We start from the raw sequence: 23,452 nt of genomic DNA, 5'->3' as shown, positions 1-23,452 counted from the left end.
ATACAAAGAAAAAATTAAATAACACTTTTAGAACTGAAAAATACAATGACCAAAACAAAAATTTTTCAACTCATGATTGGGTTCAATATGATCACGGAGATGACATGTGAGTCACTGAACTTGATGATGGATCAATAAAAATATACTAACCTGAAAAACAGCAAAATAGAACATGAAAAAATTGAAGAAAATCTCAGGCAATAACAGAACATTTAACAAATCTTCATGATACTGCAGTTCCTGAAGAAGAAAAGTAAAGAGTGTGGTGCAGAAAAATATTTGATAAATAATGGCTGAAATGTCCCAAATTTTATAGATACCTAAACCTACAGTTCAGTGAATTCTCCACTGGAATAAACCCAAATAAATCGATGCCCAGACACATACACACAAACTGCTGAAAACTAAAAGAAAAACCTTGAAAGGAGCTAGAGTAAAACAGTTAGTTACAGGGTAAAATGACTCATATTACTGTAGATTTCTCACCACAAACCCTGAAGACCAGAGGGAAGAGTCACAAACTATATGAAGTGCTGAAAATAACAGTCAATCCAATATCCAGCAAAAATATCTTTCCGGAATTAAATAAAGACATTCTCAAGTGAGGAATACTAAGAGTAGCCATAGCCAGCAGATCTGCTATATAAGAATTGCTAAACAAAGATATTCAAAAAAGAAAAGAAAATCATACAAGGAAATGTGGACTACCAGGAATAAAAGAGAAAAAATAGTAAATATTGGGAAAATGCAATGGATTATTCCTTTCTTCAGTTAAAATGTATTTCATAGTTGAAGCAAAAATTATAATATGGTCCGGAGGAATTTAAATTAGTCTAGATGTAATATATAAGACAACTACAACATATCAAAATGTGTGTGGTTCTGCCAAAGAAGGACTTAGAATCAAATTTAGCACTGAATACTTTTACTACAAAAGAAAGATTCAAATAAGTAAGTTTCCATCTGACGGAACCAAGGAAAGAACAAACCAAACCCAAGGCAAATGGAAGAAAGGAGATAAAAACAGAAATCAGTGAAACTGAAAACCAAAAATACAGTAAAGTCACAAAACCAAGAGCTGTGTCTTTGAAATGACCAATAAAAAGATATCAAGACTAACAAAAGAGAAAACAAAGAGAGAAAAGTGATCTTATACTAGGAATGAAAACGGAATGTCACTACAGAAACTAGTATTAAAAGTATAATAAACAAGTATTATGAACAACTCTATAGACAGAAATTTGACAACTTAGATGAAATGAAACAACTGCTTAAAAACACAAACTAGTGAAAGCTACCTGAAATGAAACAAATAACCGAACAAGTACCAGATGAAATCAAGCTTTAAAACAAACAAACATTGTTCAGGAAAAAAGGTATCTCTAACCCCAGATGGCTTCACTGTGAAATTCTACATAACACATGGAAAAGAAGTAACATCAATTCTGTATACTCTTTTCCAAAAAGCAAAAATGGAGAGAATAATTCACAACTCATGTTATGAAGCCAGCATTACCCATAAAACCAAAACCAGAAAGAGATAGAAGAGGGGGAAAAAAACCATAAAGAAAGAAAAAGAAAACTACTCAGACCAATAGCCTCTTCTCATGTTGATGCAAAATAAAAAATAAAATAAATAAGAAATTAATGTCACCTACCATATTAAGAATGTAAAAAACCCCAAATGATCACATCAAGTGATGCAGGAAAAGTGTCTGACAAAATCTGATATCCATTCAAGATAAAAACTCTCGGACAGTAAAGGACAGCTTCCTCAACTTGAAAAAGAATATCTAGAAACAACATATAGGCAGTATTATTATGAATGATGAGAGGCTGAATGTTTTCTCCCTTAAACTGGGAACAGTCAAGGATGTCCACTCTCACCATTCCTACTCAATAAAGTGCTGGAAGTGCTAGCTAGTGCAAAACATCAGGAAACAAAAAGTACACAGACTGGAAAGGAAGAAATAAAGTGGTCCTTACTTCTAGATCATATGATTAACTATATAGAAAATTCCAAAGAATCTGAAAAAAAACATTCTAGAAATAATAAGCAAGTTTACCAAGATGAGGTCAAAAAGAAAAATCAATTGTATTTTTATACACTAATAATGCACAATTGGAAAACAAAATTACAAAAGCAGTATCATTTTCAATAGCATTAAACATTTCAAAAGAAAGAAAAACATATATACCTAACATTCCATGTACAGGATTGATATGCTAGAAGCCAAAACGGTGATGAAAGGAATCAAAGACCTACAGAAGTGGAGAAAGATACTATATTTGTGAATTGAGACTCAACATGTCTTCAATGTCAACTCTCCAAAATTTTGTCTCTGACAAAAGAGAGGCAAAAATATTATTGAAAACAAATACACAATATACAACTCTGGCAGAAAATGTAAAAAAGGAAAACAATAGACTTCAAGGGGGAAGTGAACTTCAAATAAACACAATTTGAATACACAGAAACTGTGGAGACAGAATGCAGGTTATACGAGAATAACAAAGCTAGCAATATGATATTGGTACATATTTTCACCACTGTGTCCAAGACTATACCATATAAAACTTCTGATTTTTTAAAATTTACTAAATCACCACACACAAAATGAGTTCTCATACAATTGTTGAAAAAAACTTATTCTGGATACTGCTGTTAAATCCCTTCCAAATATAAATTCTTATTAATTGCATATTCAAATTTCAGTTCAGTTCCCTTGCTCAGTTGTATCCGACTCTGCGACTCCATGAACTGCAGCATGCCAGGCCTCCCTGTCCATCACCAACTCCCTGAGTACACCCAAATCCATGTCCATTGAGTCGGTGATGCCATCCAACCATCTCATCCTCTATTGTCCCCTTCTCCTCCTGCCCTCAATCTTTCCCAGCATCAGGGTCTTTACAAATGAGTCAGTTCTTTGCATCAGGTGCCCAAAATATTGGGGTTTCAGCTTCAGCATCAGTCCTACCAATGAACACCCAGGACTGATCTCCTTTAGGATGGACTGGTTAGATCTCCTTGCAGTCCAAGGGACTTTCAAGAGTCTTCTCCAACACCACAGTTCAAAAGCATCAATTCTTCGGCACTCAGCTTTCTCTATAGTCCAACTCTAACATCCACACATGACCATTGGAAAAACCATAACCTTGACTAGAAAGACCTTTGTTGACAAAGTAATGTCTCTGCTTTTCAATATGCTATCTAGGTTGGTCATAATTTTCCTTCCAAGGAGTAAGCGTCTTTTAATTTCATGGTTGTAATCACCATCTGCAGTGATTTTCAAGCCCAGAAAAATTAAGTCAGCCACTGTTTCCCCATCTATTTGCCATGAAGTGATGGGACTGGATACCATGATCTTAGTTTTCTGAATGTTGAGCTTAAGCCAACTTTTTCACTCTCCTCTTTCACTTTCATCAAGAAACTCTCTAGTTCTTCTTCGCTTTCTGCCATAAGGGTCGTGTCACCTGCCTATATGAGGTTATCGATATTTCTACCGGCAATCTTGATTCCAGCTTGTGCTTCTTCCACCCCAGCATTTCTCATAATGTACTCTGCATATAAGTTAAATAAGCAGGATGACAATATACAGCCTTGACATACTCCTTTTCCTATATGGAACCAGTTTGTTTTTCCATGTCCAATTCTAACTGTTGCTTCCTGAGCTGCATACAGGTGTCTTAAGAGGCAGGTCAGGTGGTCTGGTATTCCCATCTCTTTCAGAATTTTCCAGTTTATTATGATCCACACAGTCAAAGGCTTTGGCATAGTCAATAAAGCAGAAATAGATGTTTTTCTGGAACTCTCTTGCTTTTTTGATGATTCAGCAGATGTTGGCAATTTGATCTCTGGTTCCTCTGCCTTTCCTAAAACCAGCTTGAACATCTGGAAGTTCACGGTTCACTTATTGCTGAAGCCTGGCTTGGAGAATTTTGAGCATTACTTTACTAGCGTGTGAGATGAGTGCAATTGTGCAGTAGTTGAGCATTCTTTGGCATTGCCTTTCTTTGGGAGCTTTACTATTCAACTTTGAAAGTGAAGTCGCTCAGTCATGTCTGACTCTTTGCGACCCCATGGACACCAGACTCCTCTGTCCATGGGATTTTCTAGGCAAGAGTACTGGAGTGGGTTGCCATTTCCTTCTCCATGGAATCTTCCCAACCCAGGGATCAAACTCAGGTCTCCCGCATTGTAGACAGACACTTTACCGTCAGAGCTTACTAATTATTATAGCATAATCAATTATCTTCAAACTCTTTTAGTAATGAAATATTTCTTTTCAGCCTGATAAAAAGATTAGAACAAAGCAGAATTCTCAGGTTGAAACATGGGTGGAGGGACCAGAGCCCCTACTCCTTTTCCCTGTATATTTGGGTTCCATAGAGACCAGTATGAAGACCTAACAGGTGACTGATTAGTCATTTCCTGACTTTGTTTATGATACCTTTAGTTATATTTGTAACATGTTCTTCTTGAATATCTGCTAGATTTTCTTTTTTTTTTTCTCTTTTCTCTAAGGAAAAAAGATACAACACTAGCAATCTGGCCATATCAAATTCTATCGTTTTATTTTCACTTGGTTTTATTAACCTTTTGCCATTATACAATGTCCTTGTCTAGTTCTCGTAATGGTATTTTACTGTAGAACATAAGATAATTTTTTAAAATGCTCATCTTACTCTTTGCTTATACATGTATGAAAAAACTTGATTTTTTAATATCTTAATATTTTATTGTTTTCAGGTATTTCTCTTTTGGCAAGTAGTTATGGGGTTTTGGTCAATGACATTCTTTAATAGATTTCAGACAGTTTTTTGTCCAGTGTGGTAACTGGCAATTGTGCTGCAGTCCATGGAGTCACAAAGAGTTGGACACAACTGAGCGACTGAACTGAACTGTACTGAACTGATTATAATACAATTATGATATGAGGACAAGATGGTTGGACAGCATCACCAACTCAATGGACTTGAGTTTAAGCAACCTCTGGAAGATGGGAAAGGACAGGGAAGCCTGGCATGCTGCAGTCCCTGGAGTCTGCAAAGAGTCGGACACGACTGAACAACAAACAACAAGTTATAATACACCACTCTGCAAATTTATATTATTGTTATTCTTTTTTGCTCCCCTTCACTAATTATTTACTGGTTGTGGTATATATTACACATTTTATTTTATCTTATAATAGACTATCTTTCAATCCATTTATTTTCACTCCACACTGATATACTCTAATTCAGATGTTTTCATTAGTATTAACTAAATACATTTTGAACTTGCCTGACGAGTTGATACATAACTTTTCTGTTTAACTCTTAATCCTGTAAGTCCTAACCACAGTTCTTGACTCTATTTTAGAAATGCAAAATGTATTATAAAATTATGTCCATAACTCCAGTTTTCACTCAACTTTTACTTTGTATCATCAATCTTTTCTCAATATTATAATTCACTTATCTCTTGGAAGTCTTATTCACTTACATACTTTCAAGTCTACTTTATCTTTGTGGTAATCTGTTATCAAATCATTTCAGATTTCCTAAATCCTCAATTGTTTCCTTCTCTCTTAAGAGGAATTCAGTTTGGCCAAATAGTATACTGGAATGATAGCCATATTTCTCTTAGCTCTCTTTATACTGTCAGTCTATGAATTAAGGGCTGAAGTAGTTATTGAACTCCCTTCCTGAAATCATATATTTTACGTTTAAAAAGCTACTATGTAAGAGTTTTGGCCCCACTCTCACTTTTTGAAACACTTACTAATATTCATGATGAAATTAGGTTTCAAATAAGGGAAATCTTCCTTATATCATTCCACATGGCCTCTACTTTGCAAGTCTTTACATTTTCATATAATATTCTTATTCTCTAAAATCATACTAAATAAACAGATAATAGAACCATTATGATCCCTTTACATCATTTTTCTGTGGCTTAGATTTATTTTGCTTGCTTATTGATAGCAGAACTAACTCTTTGTTCAGCTGGGTCAATTCTTTCCTTAAAGCCTTTATCCACGTTTTAGTATCTCTCACCATCTTTCAGGATCTCACAGATTCTCAGGGTCAGAAGGAACTTAAACGTCATTCCCCAACCAAAAACCTCTTATTTTTAACATAGATTCCATAATGCATTCAATTTATATTAAACTAGTTAATTTCAGAACATCTGTGCTTGCTCAAATGTTTTCTACTAGAATGAAAATTCTGGTCTCATGGAAGTCTTACAGCTTTTCTTCTTCCCCTTTTCATCACACAACAACTGTCTGTTAGATATGCAACTCTGTTTTGCTTTCATTTTTTTTTCTTGAACCTTTTATTTTTTTTCAGTTTTATTTATTTTACTTTACAATATTGTAAAGTAAAAAGTAACATAATATTGTGGTGGTTTTTGCCATACATTGACATGAATCCCCCATGGGTGTACATGTGTTCCCCATCCTGAACTCCACCCCCACTCCCTCCCATCCCTCTGGGTCATCCCAGCGCACCAGGCCCGAGTACCCTGTACTATGCGTTGAACCTGGACTGGCGATTCATTTCACATGTGATAATTTACATGTTGCAATGCCCCTCTCCCATATCATCCCGCCCTCACCCTCTCTCACAGAGTCCAAAGGACTGTTCTATACATCTGTGTCTCTTTTGCTGTCTCACATACAGGGTTATCGTTACCATCTTTCTAAATTCCATATATATGCATTAGTATACTGTATTGGTTTTTTCTTTCTGGCTTACTTCACTCTGTATAATAGGCTCCAGTTTCATCCACCTCATTAGAACTGATTCAGATGTATTCTTTTTAATGGCTGAGTAATACTCCATTGTGTATATGTACCACAGCTTTCTTATCCATTCATCTGCTGATGGACATCTAGGTTGCTTCCATGTCCTGGCTAGTCTATGGCTTTCTTTTCATTTGTCTGGAAGTGTATTGCGTGGAGATTGTTCAGTGGGTTTTACTACTTTTCCTTCTACCATCCTAACACTTTGTAAGACAGAAGGTTTATATAACTAATACTCCATCCTCAACTGTAATACAGTACTCACATTTGATACTGGAAATCTATGTCAGAAGTGTAACACATAACCTTTTAATAGAAACATGATGAAGTGTAATGAAGAGCATTTTTCTTCACATCCTCCAGAAACTGAAATTAATAACTATCACCAAAAGTGCTCAATAACATGCACTCTAATGTAATATTATACTTCATTCATTCTTTTCATTGCTATGTATATACTGGCAAGAAAAAAGTATCAAAGCATGAAACTAGCATTACAATATCTAATAAATATCACTTCTCCATTAAAAACAAAGATGTGCCTATACATGAAATGTTATAGTTTTTTCATAAAGTCATCTATGGGTACATGGTAAATATTATTGTATAATAATATGTTGACTGAATAATTTTTTTAAACTATACTTATAAATATTTTGGTATATGAACAAATTCTATAAAGAAACATATTCTTTATCAACATTTCACTTATCCAAGTATTTGTTTTTTTTTTTAATTTTCTTAAAAGACTTAGTTTTCTAAATAGTATATCTTTAAATTATTTTACCCAATGGAAAAAAGACATGCCAAAAACAATTCAATATTTGTAAAAATATCTATTTTCACATGATGCTTATTAAAGTCTGTCATAGGGATTTAAAGAGGCTTCTTTTGATCTCCTTGTTGCTTATTACCCTCAAAATAAATGCATAATATCCCCATAAACTCGACATACTTATTTTTTTAAAGCAGAAAAATCTAATCTTTCCCATCAGTTTGCATGCACTACTGACTGATTATTCTCACTTTTTTTTTTTCACAAAAATAGTTTGTTCTAGGTACATTTTTAGTATATGTATTTTTTCCAGTTCTTAACATTAGATTTACTATAAATATCAGATGTACTTTCACAGATTTTGTGAAAATATTAAAAACATATCATGAATGCTCTACACCTCAAGTTGTCAATCTGAATGAAAATGACACTATTATCAGCATCAGTGCTAACATATTTCTTAAATTAGCTGCCAATACTATCAATTAAATATTTCAGTTATTTTAGAAATGAGCATGTCACAGGCATGTCATTTGTCACTACTTTCGCTGGCTAGTAATAAATTCAGAGTGTTCTTTGACAAAAGACACCAACCAGGAGAGCAGAGAGACCCGAGTTCAAATGGAGATGGAAGACAATTAGACAAATTACTTAACATTCCTAGGCCTCAAAACTGCCTTGTCAAGCTGCTGGGAGAACTAAATGAAATAATCCATATGAAGCATTTAACACAGAGCTTGGCACACACTGAGTAAAAGATTCTATTAGTAGTGGATGAGGATGAAGATTTCCTAAAAAAGGTTTCAGAAACTATGCCTGGCAGCATGCCCCAGACACATATGACTCATCTGCTAGTCTTTACCAGGGATTCTTGCTTTCATTCCTTTTCATTGCTCTGTGTCTTGTGCTCACGGCTCCACAGTGAGGCTTTGGTTAACATCACCTCTGTGAATTTCATTAGGTGGCCTTCAGAATAGCTACAATGGATGCTAAGCCTTCCATGAGCCTCTTTCACACATGTTGTAGCTTCCGATTGCTCTTGCTTGATATAAATTTGCAGGAAGCTGCCTTTACTCCACACTAAGCATAGGAGAGAAAAATGGCCAGTGTCTCTGGGGAATAATTAACAAAAGACAGTTTGTTTCATCTTCATGATAAAATACAGCACTCCTATTAAAAGGCAAATTCATCATTCCCAAAAGTTAAATAGAATGGCACTTTAAAAGTAATTCCAGCTGATTAAATTTAGGGTTCTGAAAAAAAAAATTAATTCATGAATATACTCTGAATCTTTCATTTGATTTTAAAATGTATAAATGTTCATTTAACTTTGAGCCCTTGCCTCTCAGTGTTCTATTCTGAGCTAGTCAAACAAGTGGTAGCAGGCATGCTGGGCTCAATAATACTGCCTCTCATATTTAAATACTCTTTTTCACTTGGATTGCAAATTAAAGACAGTCTCCTGAACACTGACACATTTTCAATGATTGATTTTGCAAAACGTGTTGATTTTTCCTACACTGTTTTGCCTCTGTGTGTGTCAACTTTGGCCTTCTTTTCTTGCTCCTTTGCAGCACTGCTGTCTCTTTGAAGCCATTGTCTGTCTGATATTAAAAATGTACATTGAATCTCAAGACTAATTACACAGAAAATTCCTGATCTCAAATATAAAACACCCATGCCCAGAAACTATAACAAAAGCTTCTGACTATGTACAAAACTCTTAATCAAATCTTTCATTCACTTGGATTAATAGAAATACCAACAATTTATTTTCCATTAAAGTTGTGTTTATATTCTTTGAAAAGTAGATTTTTAAAATATATTTACATGCCTATAAGTCAATCCATTTAACATCAAACCCCATCTATTTTCTCCACAAAAGTTTATACTTGCTGTTAAGTTTACTTCAATTAAATGCTACTCTGTAGAATTATTTCATTCTAAACACAAAACTGTTTAATCTTAATATAATGTCCATTTTTTTTAACTCTCTCTGCACTGTGCATTAGCAAAGTAGACTCCCTCAATAAACCTATAATCTATGGATTAAGTATATAGCTTCTTATATTTAAAAAACATACTTGGAAAGAGAATGAATAGAAACTTACATCCCCTCAAGCTCCTCAAGATAAATAAAATAAGGCCTCTAACTCTAAAACGGCAGACCCTTACACACATGCCACATGTTATAGTACCAACAGCACAAAATTTCATCTCAGATAAGATGACTGTTGGGAAAATTATTTTTTCCCAACAGACTAGTTTTAATTTAACCGATCATTTTTTAAGCTGTTATATATTGGGCCTTGTTGAAGCACTCTGAGAGAAGGCCTACAAGGAGTTTATATTCTAGTATTGGTGGAGGGTAAACAGTATACAAATGGTAATCATAGGAAACAAGATAAGCACTGGGAAAGAACACATTACAGGAAGGAACAAAGAGCAAGCAAGGCAAGTTGTGGCTACTCCCCTGCTTGCCTCGTTAGCATGTTAGAATTTTCATAAGGCCTACCAGCCACCATTTGTTCCCACCAGTGATCCTAGCAACAGACTCCCCTAGCTCTCAGTCTACTGAATCTATGGACTCTGCTCAAATTCGGCTGCTGTTCGCCTTTTTGTAGGACCAACTCGCCTCTGTCCCTAGTTGTTCATCTCATGCAGTTACCAACTGCAGTAAATGCATCACATGCCACCACATGACTATTTTAGGAAACCCTGCAGTGTACCAACTGGCTAGGGCAACCCTGGGCATGAAATTTTAGTTCCCTGAAAGCGATGTTTCCGAATGGAAAGATGAGAGGAGGAGGAGAAGGGAAGTAGCCATACTCCTCTTAAATGGCCATGATACCTAAGCAGAGCAAGTTGGAGTAAGGTCTGCACATGAGCCAAAGCTTAGAATTTCATTGCTTTTGTTGGCTCATGTCACTTCTTTAATTAATGTCACTTTCTCTGGTTTAATATCAGAGCAAGTGACAAGAGTGCTTCTGGATGAATTGTGTTTTCTGAGGACTGTATGGCATACTCTCCCGCAGTCTGACGGAGGGACGTGCCAGCTTTACTTGGCAGTTACAATGCACCAGCTTTAGTTTTAGTAGTTTAATTTGTGGCAGTTATATGTTTTGAATACGTTGAAGTATTCACAATGGTCTCATGGAATCTGCTCCATAGATAAAGTTTATACAGTGGAAAAGAAAAAGCAATGGCTATAAGGCGATTACAAAAAGCTTCTCTTGGCCACAGCTGGTCTTACAGGCATTCTTGTAAATTTAAGAGCATTTAGAGAATACGATTAAAGTGATCACAAGGAATGATGCCCTTTTTTTTTTTTTTTTTTGCCCAGTTCTGTAGCTGGTGTGAGACGATCATAAGGAATATGATATTTAGAACTCAATTTTATGCAAAATCCATTATTCAAGAAGTGAAGTTTATATACATGATAGACATGCAATGAAATAAATGTTAGAATAGGAAGCTTTGTTACTTATGCATTAAGTCGTTTCTAACGTTTTGGTAAACTAACTTTTTATTGATATAAAATTCAAAAAAATTTCTGCATTTAGAGAAAGGACTAAACTTTTCCCTTTATTAAAGATCTTTCTGTTTCAGACTGAAGTAATCGGAAGGTTTTTAATTTGGAGTTTTTCCTTCATCTCCTTTATACACTTTTGTGAAGCCTCATCAGCTCATGGTGAGAGCTGCCACCAAGGAGTTCTTCCAAACTTTACCTGCCCTTTCTAAATTTAGGGTTCTTTACTGCAGCAGGTTGAAGATCTGGCTTTGAATGCACCTGGCTCTGCTGGAGAACAGAAATATTCATCTCCACTGAATGCATGCTGCTTAAGTGCTGGAGGCACTTGCAGGAGAGTAACTCTCATCGGAAACTTCATTACAATACTTTTCTCTTCCCTACATGAAGTAGTAATTCTCATTCACCAAAGATAGAATTTTGCTTGACACTGCCACAGGAGCTCCTGTTTGACTTTCAAAATTAATCAACCTCTAAGCTGGAGTAGAAATGGCATGTCCTTTAACCTTAAGCACAAAAAGCTCTCAACAGACTGCAGTTTTTATATCCCTGGATGGGAGTTTGGGCCCCTGATACTTAAACTTGATGCACATACTGGGTTTCTGGCATGCTTTTGCCCATACCCATCTGCTTGGCTGGCACTGTGCCCATTCAGAAGGTGTGATGCCAGTTTCAATAGGGCATAGGTGCCAATCAAAGATGGGCTTGGAGGGGCAGCATGCAGAACGCAGCAAAAGTCAGCTCTTCTGCCAGAAGATCCTCCTGTTATCATACAATGCCAATGAAGGGCCACATGCCTCATTGCCTAGGATCACACTGCATCTGTAGATGTTTCTGGCCTTTAGTGGATATCTTTCTATGGAATCTTTTCCCTCAAGTATTACTTGATTGGAGATGTTAAAGGAAAGTCTTCCTGACTAAATGAAGTCAGGACAACTTTCTTTTTCCCTTTTAAAAGAAACAGTGGAAACCTTCAAAAATTTTCTTGAAATAATTGCCTTAAAATGTGCTTTCATGTAGAAAATTGCATAATGTACTCAGTTCATGTAATGGAGTTACAAGGGACAAACATTCTGAAGATGCACGAATTGCAAAACCAAGTATGTAAGCAGTATAAGATCCGTGAACATTTTTGAATCATTAAGTGAGGAGGGTGAACAAATTTTCATCATCCAAATAGCTAATTTCTAGTGAATACTCCTATTTAGAGCTTTAGAGTTTCTTAATTTTCTTCTCATTTATTTTATAAACATAGATATTCCTGTTTCTTAAAAAAGGACTACTTCCTACTCTTCTTACATGCCTAAAGAAAAAAGCCTAAAACACTTCAGAAGCTAAACTCCATTCATATTTCATAAGGAAGCCAGAACCTCCTGAAAGTTGAGTTTTTTTTTTTTTTAATTGTGTGACAATAGAGGTGAACTCATTTCATGAAGAAGAAACTTCCCTATAGCAATAGGCTTCAAATTTAAAAACCTTGACCACTGAAACCATTGTAAGATAGTAACAGGTGCAGTGGGAGAGACATACTGCATAAATTATTGAAGAACAGAGCAGTTTGTAAATCTTCCCTTAAGGCAAAAGAATTTGACAGTAGAATGCTGAAAATGAAAGCCCATAATATAAAATATGTTAAAAAGATCGGACACTTACAAAAATGAAAAAGACAAGCAAAGACTAAGTAAACCTTAGGAGAATGCTTCCTTTTTATACAAAGAATCCAAACTTTTGCAGGTATTTAGATTTCTTAGCCAGAGAAGGCAATGGCACCCCACTCCAGTACTCTTGCCTGGAAAATCCCATGAACGGAGGAGCCTGGTGGCTGCAGTCCATGGGGTCGCACAAAGTCAGACACAACTGAAGTGACTTAGCAGCAGCAGCAGCAGCAGATTTCTTAGCTGGTAAGTAAATGAACACTGTGCTTTTAAAACTCAAAATTAACAGCCAATGGTCAGCACATACAAAATTAAAATACAACTTCTAGGAAATTTAAATTCTTATGAAAGGTACAAGACATTTATTAAATTCACAAAATCCCAAGCAATCTCTTCATCTGTTGAGATTATACCAACTGCTGTTGCTTCTGGTAAGTCGCTTCAGTTGCAGCCTACCAGGCTCCCCCATCCCTGGGATTCTCCAGGCAAGAATACTGGAGTGGGTTGCCATTGCCTTCCCCTCCCACCAAAATTGTTACTAGGAAATTTTGTGGATGATCCCTGGAGGTGAGAAGAAGGAAATAAATGTGAAATAAGGATAACTTGTACTAGAAGCTGTCATATATAAGATAAATTAGTTCCCAGCTAAAGGTTTAAGAATGGTATAGTTGGTATAATCCGGAGAAGGCAATGGCACCCCACTCCAGTACTCTTGCCTAGAAAATCTCAGGGACAGAGGAGCCTGGTAGGCTGCAGTCCATGGAGTCTTGAAGAGTCGGACACGACTAAGCAACTTCATTTTCACTTTTCACTTTCATGCATTGGAGAAGGAAATGGCAACCCACTCCAGTATTCTTGCCTGGAGAATCCCAGGGATGGGGGAGCCTGGTGGGCTGCTGTCTATGGGGTAGCACAGAGTCAGACACGACTGAAGTGACTTAGCAGCAGCAGCATTGTGGTGGGACCACAATGTTGCACTGTGTTAGGTCAGATTAACTGCTTATCTCAAAGTCTTCTTTATAAAACACTGCCAAAATAACGTTTAACGCAATATATTATGAAGTAATGCATGTTTTAGTAACTTTATTTTGTTGCCAGCAATATCATTAGGCTCTTCAGAACATTCATTACTCTGCATACCTTAAAAATCAATCCATTCTAGCTGACTAGAAAATTGTTATCGTTTAGTCACTAAGTCGTGTCTGACTCTTTGTGACCCTATGGACTGTGGCCCACTAGGCTCCTCTGTCCATGGGATTTCCTAGGCAAGAATACTGGACTGGGCTGCCATTTCCCTCTCCAGGCAATCTTCCCGACCCAGGGATCAAACCAGCATCTCCCACACTGGAAGGCAGATTCTTTACCACTGAGCCACCAAACAAGAAAATAAATAAAATAAAATAAATAAAAACCACACATAAAAATTTTTTTCCATTTAGACAGAAGCCTATTTCTTCATCGATAAGTGAGTTAAACTTTGACAATATCTACAACTCTCAGTTACTCTATTTTCTCTCTGCCCCACCCCACAAAGATTTCTTCTGTTTTTAAAGAACAAAATTGAGCTAATCTGAGAGGATTACCCAAGAAATGTATGGTAGTCACTTGATCTAAACATTTATCCATGAATAAATGATTGATCTTACTGCTTTAAGAATTAACTTTAGTTATAATAACATTATTTATAAAATATAATGCTCTTGAGTTACTGTCAATAAAGCATATGTAGATTTTATAGTTAATTTGTCTCAAGTTTTTATGACTAAGTGTTATATTTAAGATTACAGGCTGGAGTTAAGGGTGACATCTATAATTATGGGGAAAAAAAGCAAGCTGGCCTGGGTGGGTTTAGTGGTCCGACTTCAGTCTCAATCTCTGAGGCAATTTACTGGTAAACATATAGCCTGTGCTTAATATTCCAAAGATGCTAAATGGTCATGGCTCTGCTCAAATTCTAAAAAATAAAACTTCTACAGATAAATCATTCTATCATTTGTTACTTCCTCCTCCAGGGGATCTTCCCAACCCAGGGGTCAAACCCACCTCTCCTGCATTGGTAGGCAGATTCTTTACCACTGAGCCACCTGGGAAAGCCATATAAGAAGACTTTATAGGAATTTGGCTAAAGTTTATTAGCTATAGTTCTGTTTTTCTAGATTTTTGACTAATTCTGAAACATAATACCTTTAATATCTGAAACATAAGATACAGCTTAGGTGAGAAATTTTCACTATGTCATCATGAGTACTACTGTAAATTGAAATGGGAAAAACATACACTTTGGCAAGTAAAATGTCATAGAGTTCCACTGACATTCTCTGTTTCTCAGTTTTACCACATTTAGTAGCTAAGCTCATCACAGTCCATGGGAGGACAAATGGAAAAACCCTCCCATACATGTCTGAGTCACCGTGCTAATCCGAGCACCAGACACGAATTTAGAGTTCAGCTATCACTGAGAATGGGACGTTCTAAATAAATAAATCAATTCCAGTGAACTGCTTATGAAGTTCCAAGCTCTTTAAAAATATTACCTTAATCACTGCAAGTATTATTACCTCAATCCTAGAGGATAGAAACAAAGATTCCTGAATAGATCAAAGTCACTCAGTTCGCAAAAGACTCAGGTCAAAATCTTAAGCTGTGATCTATGAAATTCCCCAATTTGCTTGGTTCTGTGTTATACCTAGCACTAAAGTAAAATTCAAACTCTTAGTTCTGTCTCCTGAAGTTTTAGAATTTTTTTTTCACTTATTTGATCCTGAGGTTACTGCAAGCTTTCCCATTCCCTGAAAGTTTCCTTTCTTCCTTTTCCCCTCCTCTCTTTTCAAATGCAAAGACAGAACTTTGTTTTATGTTCAGACTTTCTTTTCCCTCTTATTACTACTTCTGTTACTGCTACAGGAACATTATTTCTCCAAGTTTAGAGTAAATACAAAACATTTCTGCCCCTTCCCCTTTACTTCCTGCTGACTACTGAAAGGCTTTCGTTATTGATCTAAAAACTACAGGACAGCTGCACGTGCACGTATGAGTCAGTCAGGGCGGTTAGTCTCTTCTCAGCCTTAGGTGACAAATGCTGGTGAAGCGTCTGCTCAAAGTGTATCTGGAAAATACAGTGTTTAACAACGTAGCTGGACACAAAGGTATTAGGGAAACCTGAACTGGCCGGCTACTTCATCTATACAGGAAATGATGAGAACCATGCTAAAATGCAAAACGTGATATAATTTCATATGGATTATCTCAGCTTGAAAATAATACGTAAAAACTAATTTTAACAAAGTTATTGCTGACAGCATCTCACTGAAGAGCTGAGATTATAATTTATGAGTGCCACTTTTGATAGAACAGTAACAACATTTGCAACACACAACTTTTCCTCAAAATAGCTAAACATTTCTTTAAACTCTTACCCCAGTCGCATGCATTTGCTCATATATCCAGGATCCAGGTTCTAAAATTCAGATAGTAGTGGGTACTTCATAACTATGAAATCTTGAAAATTATTGCAAACTAAATATTATTGAGAAAAATTAAGGAAAAAATAGTGCAGTATTTAGACTGAAAGACGCAAGGTTTTTTCTATATTTGAATAGGGGCAAATAAATCACATGACTAAGCCTAACTTCCTAATTCCACATGCCTAAATTCCTTTTTCACAACAGGAACCACACAAGTAACATGTGTACACATATATGTATGCATACACACATGTTAAACATGCTCTTAAATTTAAATACATATTAACACATATAATATTTACATTTAAAAAGAGAAAAGAAATAAGACTAGCATAATCAATACTTTTCTGTAGTTCCTTGAAATTACTCAAAATAATTCAAATATTAGAATAACTGATAAGCTGTGCAATCCAAGGCTATAGTTCAGCCACATCAGAAATAACTTACTCAACTCCATTTCTCTGACCTTGAGTCAAGACAATATACCAGAGATCTTAACACTCATCTATATAAGAGAATTCATCAATTCAGAGTTTCAACCAACAATTAATTCTTCAAAGAATATATTCTGTAGACTCTAAGTCCTCTCAGGGTCTTTATCTGCAACATTCCACATGGCAGCCACTACCTATAGGTAGTTATTGAGTCCCTAAAATGGGACTAGACATATACTGGTCTAGTCTCATTTAACTAAAGAAGTGAAATATTTCCCTTTTTTAATATTAATGATGTGTTGGAATTATACTTTAGATATATCACATTAAATAATACATATTATTTAAATAAATTTCAGCTGCTTTTTTTTAAATCTGGTTCCTAGACAATTTTACATTCCATATGTGGCTTGCATTATAATTCTGTTAAAAAGTGCTTCTTGTGTCACTAAATCTAGTACTTAACATTTTTTAAGCAAGTTCAAACCCTTTAAATAGGGAAGTTGTTCTTTATCCAACCCACACTATACTTTTGCGTTGGTCTTATCTTCCCAACTAGATTAGACACTCAGGTGATTAATAGGAAGTTACTTATTCACTGTATTTCACCCATTTATTCGATACTAAAAACTCAACTTCATTAGAAGAGGAGCTTAATCATTCAAGATCCATGAAACACATTTGCATGAGAAGGGTGGCATAATCAGTTCAGTTCAGTCGCTCAGTCGTGTCCGACTCTTTGTGACCCCATGAACTGCAGCACACCAGGCCTCCCTGTTCCATCACCAACTCCCAGAGTTCACTCAAACTCACGTCCATCGAGTCAGTGATGCCATCCAGCCATCTCATCCTCTATCGTCCCCTTCTCCTCCTGCCCCCAATCCCTCCCAGCATCAGAGTCTTTTCCAGAGTCTTTTCCAATGAGTCAACTCTTTGCATGAGGTGGCCAAAGTATTAGAGTTTCAGCTTTAACACAGTCCTTCCAAAGAACACCCAGAACTGATCTCCTTTAGAATGGACTGGTTGGATCTCCTTGCAGTCCAAGGGACTCTCAAGAGTCTTCTCCAACACCACAGTTCAAAAAGGTCACCCTAAAATATGCCTGTTTGGCAAAAGGATTATTTTGAACTGAAGGCACTTGAAAACTAGCAAATGCAAGGAAAGGCTTTCTCTGAACTCCTTTTATTTGGCTAAAGAGAGAACCCTGCACCGCCCCCCCCCCACCTCCCCCCCCCCCCACCCCAAAACACAAAACCAAAAAACACAACTCAACTGTTTTAAATTACTTCATTAACCAGGAAAGACTGACTCATCACAGAAGAGATTAGAAATTGACATCACTCCCAAACTTTGTTACAGATTAACACAGCCCCCATCTACTCTTCTACACGCCTAGTAATGTCTCTTAAAAATCATGTACTGCTCCTTATTAAGATGGCATGTAAGCTCTCAAATCTTATCATGCTTTAGGATATTTATTCAACTATTTTTCCCCCTGTAATATTACTGTGTATATCTGAGGTTATTGATATTTTTCCTGGCAATCTTGATTCCAGCTTGTGTTTCTTCCAGTCCAGCATTTTTCATGATATACTCTGCATATAAGTTAAATAAACAGGGTGACAATATACAGCCTTGACGTACTCCTTTTCCTATTTGAAACCAGTCTGTTGTTCCATGTCCAGTTCTAACTGTTGCTTCCTGACCTGCATACAGATTTCTCAAGAGGCAGGTTAGGTGGTCTGGTATTCCTATCTCTTTCAGAATTTTCCACAGTTTAATGTGATCCACACAGTCAAAGGCTTTGGCATAGTCAATAAAGCAGAAATAGATGTTTTTCTGGAACTCTCTTGCTTTTTCCATGATCCATTCTGAAGGAGATCAGCCCTGGGATTTCTTTGGAAGGAATGATGCTAAAGCTGAAACTCCAGTACTTTGGCCACCTCATGTGAAGAGTTGACTCATTGGAAAAGACTCTGATGCTGGGAGGGATTGGGGGCAGGAGGAGAAGGGGACGACAGAGGATGAGATGCCTGGAGGGCATCACTGACTCAATGGACGTGAGTCTGAGTGAACTCTGGGAGTTGGTGATGGACAGGGAGGCCTGGTGTGCTACGATTCACAAAGAGTCGGGTCGCAGAGTCGGACACAACTGAGCGACTGAACTGAACTGAATATTACTGTGCACATAACATCAAAAAATTAATATATTTCTATACCTTTTCTCCTGTTAATCTTCCTTCTATCAGTTTATTTCATAAACCCAGCTATTAAACTTAGGAGAGCAAAGGGAATGTCTTTCCTCCCCTGCACTCTAAAATATTTAATAAGGAACCCAAGATTCTTCCAATGAAGGCTTTTTTATCAACTTCTTAAATGCCTCCAGACATAGATGTAATAAGTCAATATATTTAGAATTTCTCGAGAGGATTTTTTTAATCACTAATATTTATCTTATTAATTAAATCTCATCTTGTAATGGATATCCCTTGATCCTTAAAACTATAGATAAAAGGTAGCCCTGAACAATCCTTTTAATTCAATGTGATTTAAAATTTTTTTAATGTAGTGTAAAAACACACTCAACTTAGGTTCCTTACTTGCACCAAAAAATACAGAAACTATATTTAAGTGTCTGTTAATTATCCTAAAGATAGCACATAACTAGTACCAATCTAGATGTACAAGAGAGAAGTTAATTCATTCCACGCAATAGATGGCCTTGGAGTACTAAGGCCCAGTTCTCTAGTGAGACGTAGTGAAGAAATGACCAAAACCTTATACTACACTTCAACATTAATGATTATGATTCACATGGGAAATGTTCATAATCATAGAGTTGTGTTCTCTTGAGTCAAAAACCGATGTATCCAAGAAAACACACTCTCAAAACAGAACATTAACCATCTGTCTGGCAGACTGTGTAACTGTGCTCTGAAAAGACTTTCTAAGAGTCATTTAGAAAGACATGACAAGAAGGGACTAGGGTCAGTAATATCTTGAACCTAGCACAGACATTCTACTAAACACTATCTTCATATAACTTACATTTATGAAGTCTATTTTATCCCAATTTTCAAAATATTAAGAAGTCACAGCCACATACGTAAGAGTATCTGGTGACTTATACTTTACCTAAATATATCAAACCAAATCCTCCAGAGCCAATCAGCTTGCCCAGCACCCATTGTTTTCCTTCCATGTCATCCAGGATTGTGCCTTCCGGAAGTGGAATAGGAAGCTTATATTTCTCTTTTCTTCTTGGTGGCATCACTTCTGTTGACAGAAGGAGTGAGGCTGTGATTAAATATAAAAACAAACAAACAAAAAGACTCCACTTAAATACGTTTCTCAAAATGTCTTCTATGCACCTTCCCAGAAATTAGGATTCTGAAGTCAACTGGGATTGGAAAAGCCCACATATTATATTCAAACTGGAGATTCACCAACATTACAATACTGAAATCGAAGAGACACTGATACTAAAAAAAACCAAAGCATGTTGAACCTCACTTAACATTTCCAAAATTCAGTTAGGGGGTCAAAATACCTATTAATCATTCAGAATATACCTTAAATGAGTTAATTTCCACCTACAAAGAGAAAACAAATTTCATATATATGAAAATACTCCTTTCATTGAGAATGCTAAATGTCAAAGAGGAAAAGCTCTTCAGTCACTAGAAAAAAAAAAATACAGCTCTTGGCTGAGATAACATGGGCAATGGCAACATACGTCATTATCAAACCCAGCAACTGACACAAATCAATAAATATTGGTTAAATAAGCCCAGGATTTTCATGGATGCGTAACTAAGCAGAGCACTAGGCCACTGTGCAGTTAGTTTTAAGGCTACCACACTACTGTTTCAACTTCTTTCTGCTTCTCTCTACCCTGTCCCTTCCCCATTATCACCGAAGTGAAAGCTGCCCTGCCTTAGAAATTTATGCAGCACTACCAAAAACAGTGTAGAAACGCCATAGAATAGCCACACAACTTTAACCAATTAACTATAATTGTACATAGGTTAGTGAATCTTACTAGAGATTTTTGAGTAGGACTAGAAAATTTCTTAGGGAAAACAGAACACAGAGCATGTAGGCCTGAAACCAAGTGTGAAGGTAACCGCAATCCTCTAAGTAGTTTCAAAGAATTTTTTTTAAACCTGGTGAATGCCTTCGAAATGAAAGTAGTCTTCACTGTATAATCTATCCATCTTCTGAACGAGGTTTCTGTTCCTTCCAGTAGGCTTTCCCTGCTTCACTTATATTAACCCAATGCCCTATCTTACTCAGCAGCAACACCCGGGTAGAGCAATATTCACTTGTCCTCCTAACTCGAACACAAAGGAAGCTGGGAATTCATATGAACAGTGCCCAAAAGAAGGAAAAGTTCTGACCAGTACTTTATACTGAGGGCTTCTCTGGGGGCTCAGACAATAAAGAATCTGCCTCCAATGCAGGAGACCTGGGTTGGATCCCAGGGTCAGGCAGATCCCCCGGAGAAGGGAATGGAAACCCACTCCAATATTCTTGCCCCCCGGACAGGGTAGCCTCATGGGCTACAGACCATGGAGTTGCAAAGAGTCACACAATTGACTGACGTTTTCACTTTATATATACTGACCAGTATCTTGACTTTAAATACTGGTATCCAACACTTATTTGCTGATTTAAAACCTTAAGTCTTCAGATAACAACTTTTCAGCATTAACAACATTCTCCATCAGTATACAGAAGATAAAAACCGTTAGGGGCAAGTCCGCGACACCAGAACTTGAGGCCTGAAAGGTGTCTATACAATGAACACCCGCGACACGGATCCAGGGTTCAAAGCACAGGAGGAAGCGCCAACCTCCTCTCAAGGCAAGTTCCAGACAAGCTAGTCCCTGCTGTCTCAAGGCCCTCCCCGCTAGGATGACAAGTGCTTAACACGAGTTTCCGGAGACAAACCGGTACCCAGAAGCCTGAACCCGAGCCGGGACTGGGCTTGGGGAGACCTCGGAGACAGACCGTGACGGCGGGGCCAGGGGCGGCCCACCGCCCGCCTGACCCCTCGGCCGTCCAAGACAGCCCCTTTACCTTCCCACCCACCCAACTCCCCACTCCTTGCCACGCCCATGGCCGGCCCGAGCCACCGGAAGCCCGCCGGCGTCCGGACTCTTCACTTCCTACCTCGAGCCCCTCTAGGCCGGGGGAAAGAGAAACCCAATCCCCTTTCCCGCCTAACTCCCCCGCCCCGCGTTTTGCGCAAACGCGTGGGGAAGGGGAGCCAGGATTTCGCGCTGAGTTTTAAAAAGTCAGAACCCACCGCGGAAGCAGGGAACCCGCCCGGGCCCGGCGTCTCACTCTGACGGCAGTTTCTTCCCGGCCTGGGGCGCCGCGCGGGCGGGGCAAGCGGGACGCGGAAGTGTGGGGTCTCGCCGCGACTCCCAGGACCCGGGGACGAGGGAAGGCTTGTCAGGCGCTCGGCGTGCCCGGCGCCTCCCTTGGGCCTCGCGAGGCCGGGCGGGGCGGCGGGCCTCCAATCCCGCGGGGAGGCGGGCCCGGAGCCGGCGCGGCCCTCGGTAGGGGCCAAGCTAACTTTCTGCGCCTGGTGCCGCATCACTCACCCAGGGCGGAGACGCCGTCCCGGGGTTGCCCGGGGGCAACCGTAATTACTTTAAAACTATAAAAACATTTTCTAATTTTTTTGGTCTGTGAAGTGGAAATAAGCCTATTTAGGTCAATAAAATTTGTTAAATTAAAAAAATTATTCTGGTATTTCTTAAAATGATAAGGAAGACTTTATTCAAAACTCTTGCAATAGAATGTAACCATTCTACCTCCCCGCCCCCAGGCCGGCACAGAGCTTTGTAACATTGAGCATGGATACATGTGTGTGTATATTGCTGAGTCCTTTCGGTGTTCACCTGAAACTACCACAACTTTGCTAATTGGCTATACCCCCATACAAAATAAAAAGTTTCAAAGTTTGAAAAAAGAACTCTTGAAATAGGAGAAAGAGCTATGCTCAATTCCAATTATGGACAGAAAACAAAAGTGGGAATTTATGGCCAAGGAACAGGTTGGGGTCAGTGGATAGAAAATTACTAAGAGGAAATATCAGGGCAAAGAGTTGTTCAGTCGCCCAGCTCAGTACCACTCTTTGCGACCCCATGAACTGCAGCATGCCAGGCCTCATTGTCCCTCACCATCTCCTGGAGTTTGCCCAAGTTCATGTTCATTGCATTGATGATACCTTCCATCCATCTCCTCCTCTGTCGCCCTTTTCTCCTTCTGCCCTCAATCTTTCTTAGCATCAGGGACTTTTCCAATAAGTCTGTTCGCATCAGATGACCAAAATACTGGAGCTTCAGCTTCAGTGTCAGTCCTTCCAGTGAATATTCAGGGTTAATCTCCCTTAAGACTGACTAGTTTGATCTCCTTGCCGTCCAAGGGATTTTCAGGAGTCTTCTCCAGTATCACAGTTGAAAGGCATCAGTTCTTTGGAATTCTATCCTCTTTATGGTGTCCAGCTCTCACAACCATACGTGACCACTGGGAGGACCACAGCCTTGACTATATGGACCTTTGTCTGCAGAGTAATGTCTCTGCTTTACAACACGCTGTCTGTTTGTCATCGCTTTCCTGCCAAGAAGCAATCATCTGATTTCATGGCTGCAGTCACTGTCCACAGTATTTTGGAGACCAAGAAGAGGGAATCCGTCACTACTTCCACCTTTTCCCCTTCTATTTGCCATGCAGTAATGGGGCCGGATGCCATGATATTTACTAGGAGGAAATATCAGGGGGTAAAGAGAG

General features: G+C 37.9%; 1 protein-coding gene across 4 annotated transcripts in view; it reads right to left on the bottom strand.

The window, feature by feature from the left end:
- VRK2 (vaccinia related kinase 2) overlaps positions 1–22,195 on the bottom strand; it is a 99,158-nt gene extending 76,963 nt beyond the window's left edge. Inside the window, exons 1-2 of one of the 4 annotated variants that reach the window (XM_018055275.1) lie at positions 21,960–22,195; positions 19,784–19,924 (exon numbers count right to left, since the gene is read on the bottom strand). In XM_018055275.1, coding sequence (XP_017910764.1) covers positions 19,784–19,919 — 136 coding nt within the window. In that variant the 5' untranslated portion in view covers positions 19,920–19,924; positions 21,960–22,195. Of the gene's footprint in view, positions 1–2,198; positions 2,218–19,783; positions 19,946–21,959 lie in introns of those variants that run through there. The other 3 variants (XM_018055273.1, XM_018055272.1, XM_018055274.1) reach the window with 3 other exon arrangements.

The sequence above is a fragment of the Capra hircus genome, chromosome 11 (assembly GCF_001704415.2).
Source record: "Capra hircus breed San Clemente chromosome 11, ASM170441v1, whole genome shotgun sequence".
Lineage (NCBI taxonomy): Eukaryota > Metazoa > Chordata > Mammalia > Artiodactyla > Bovidae > Capra > Capra hircus.
This window is presented reverse-complemented; position numbering and strand designations above follow the sequence as displayed.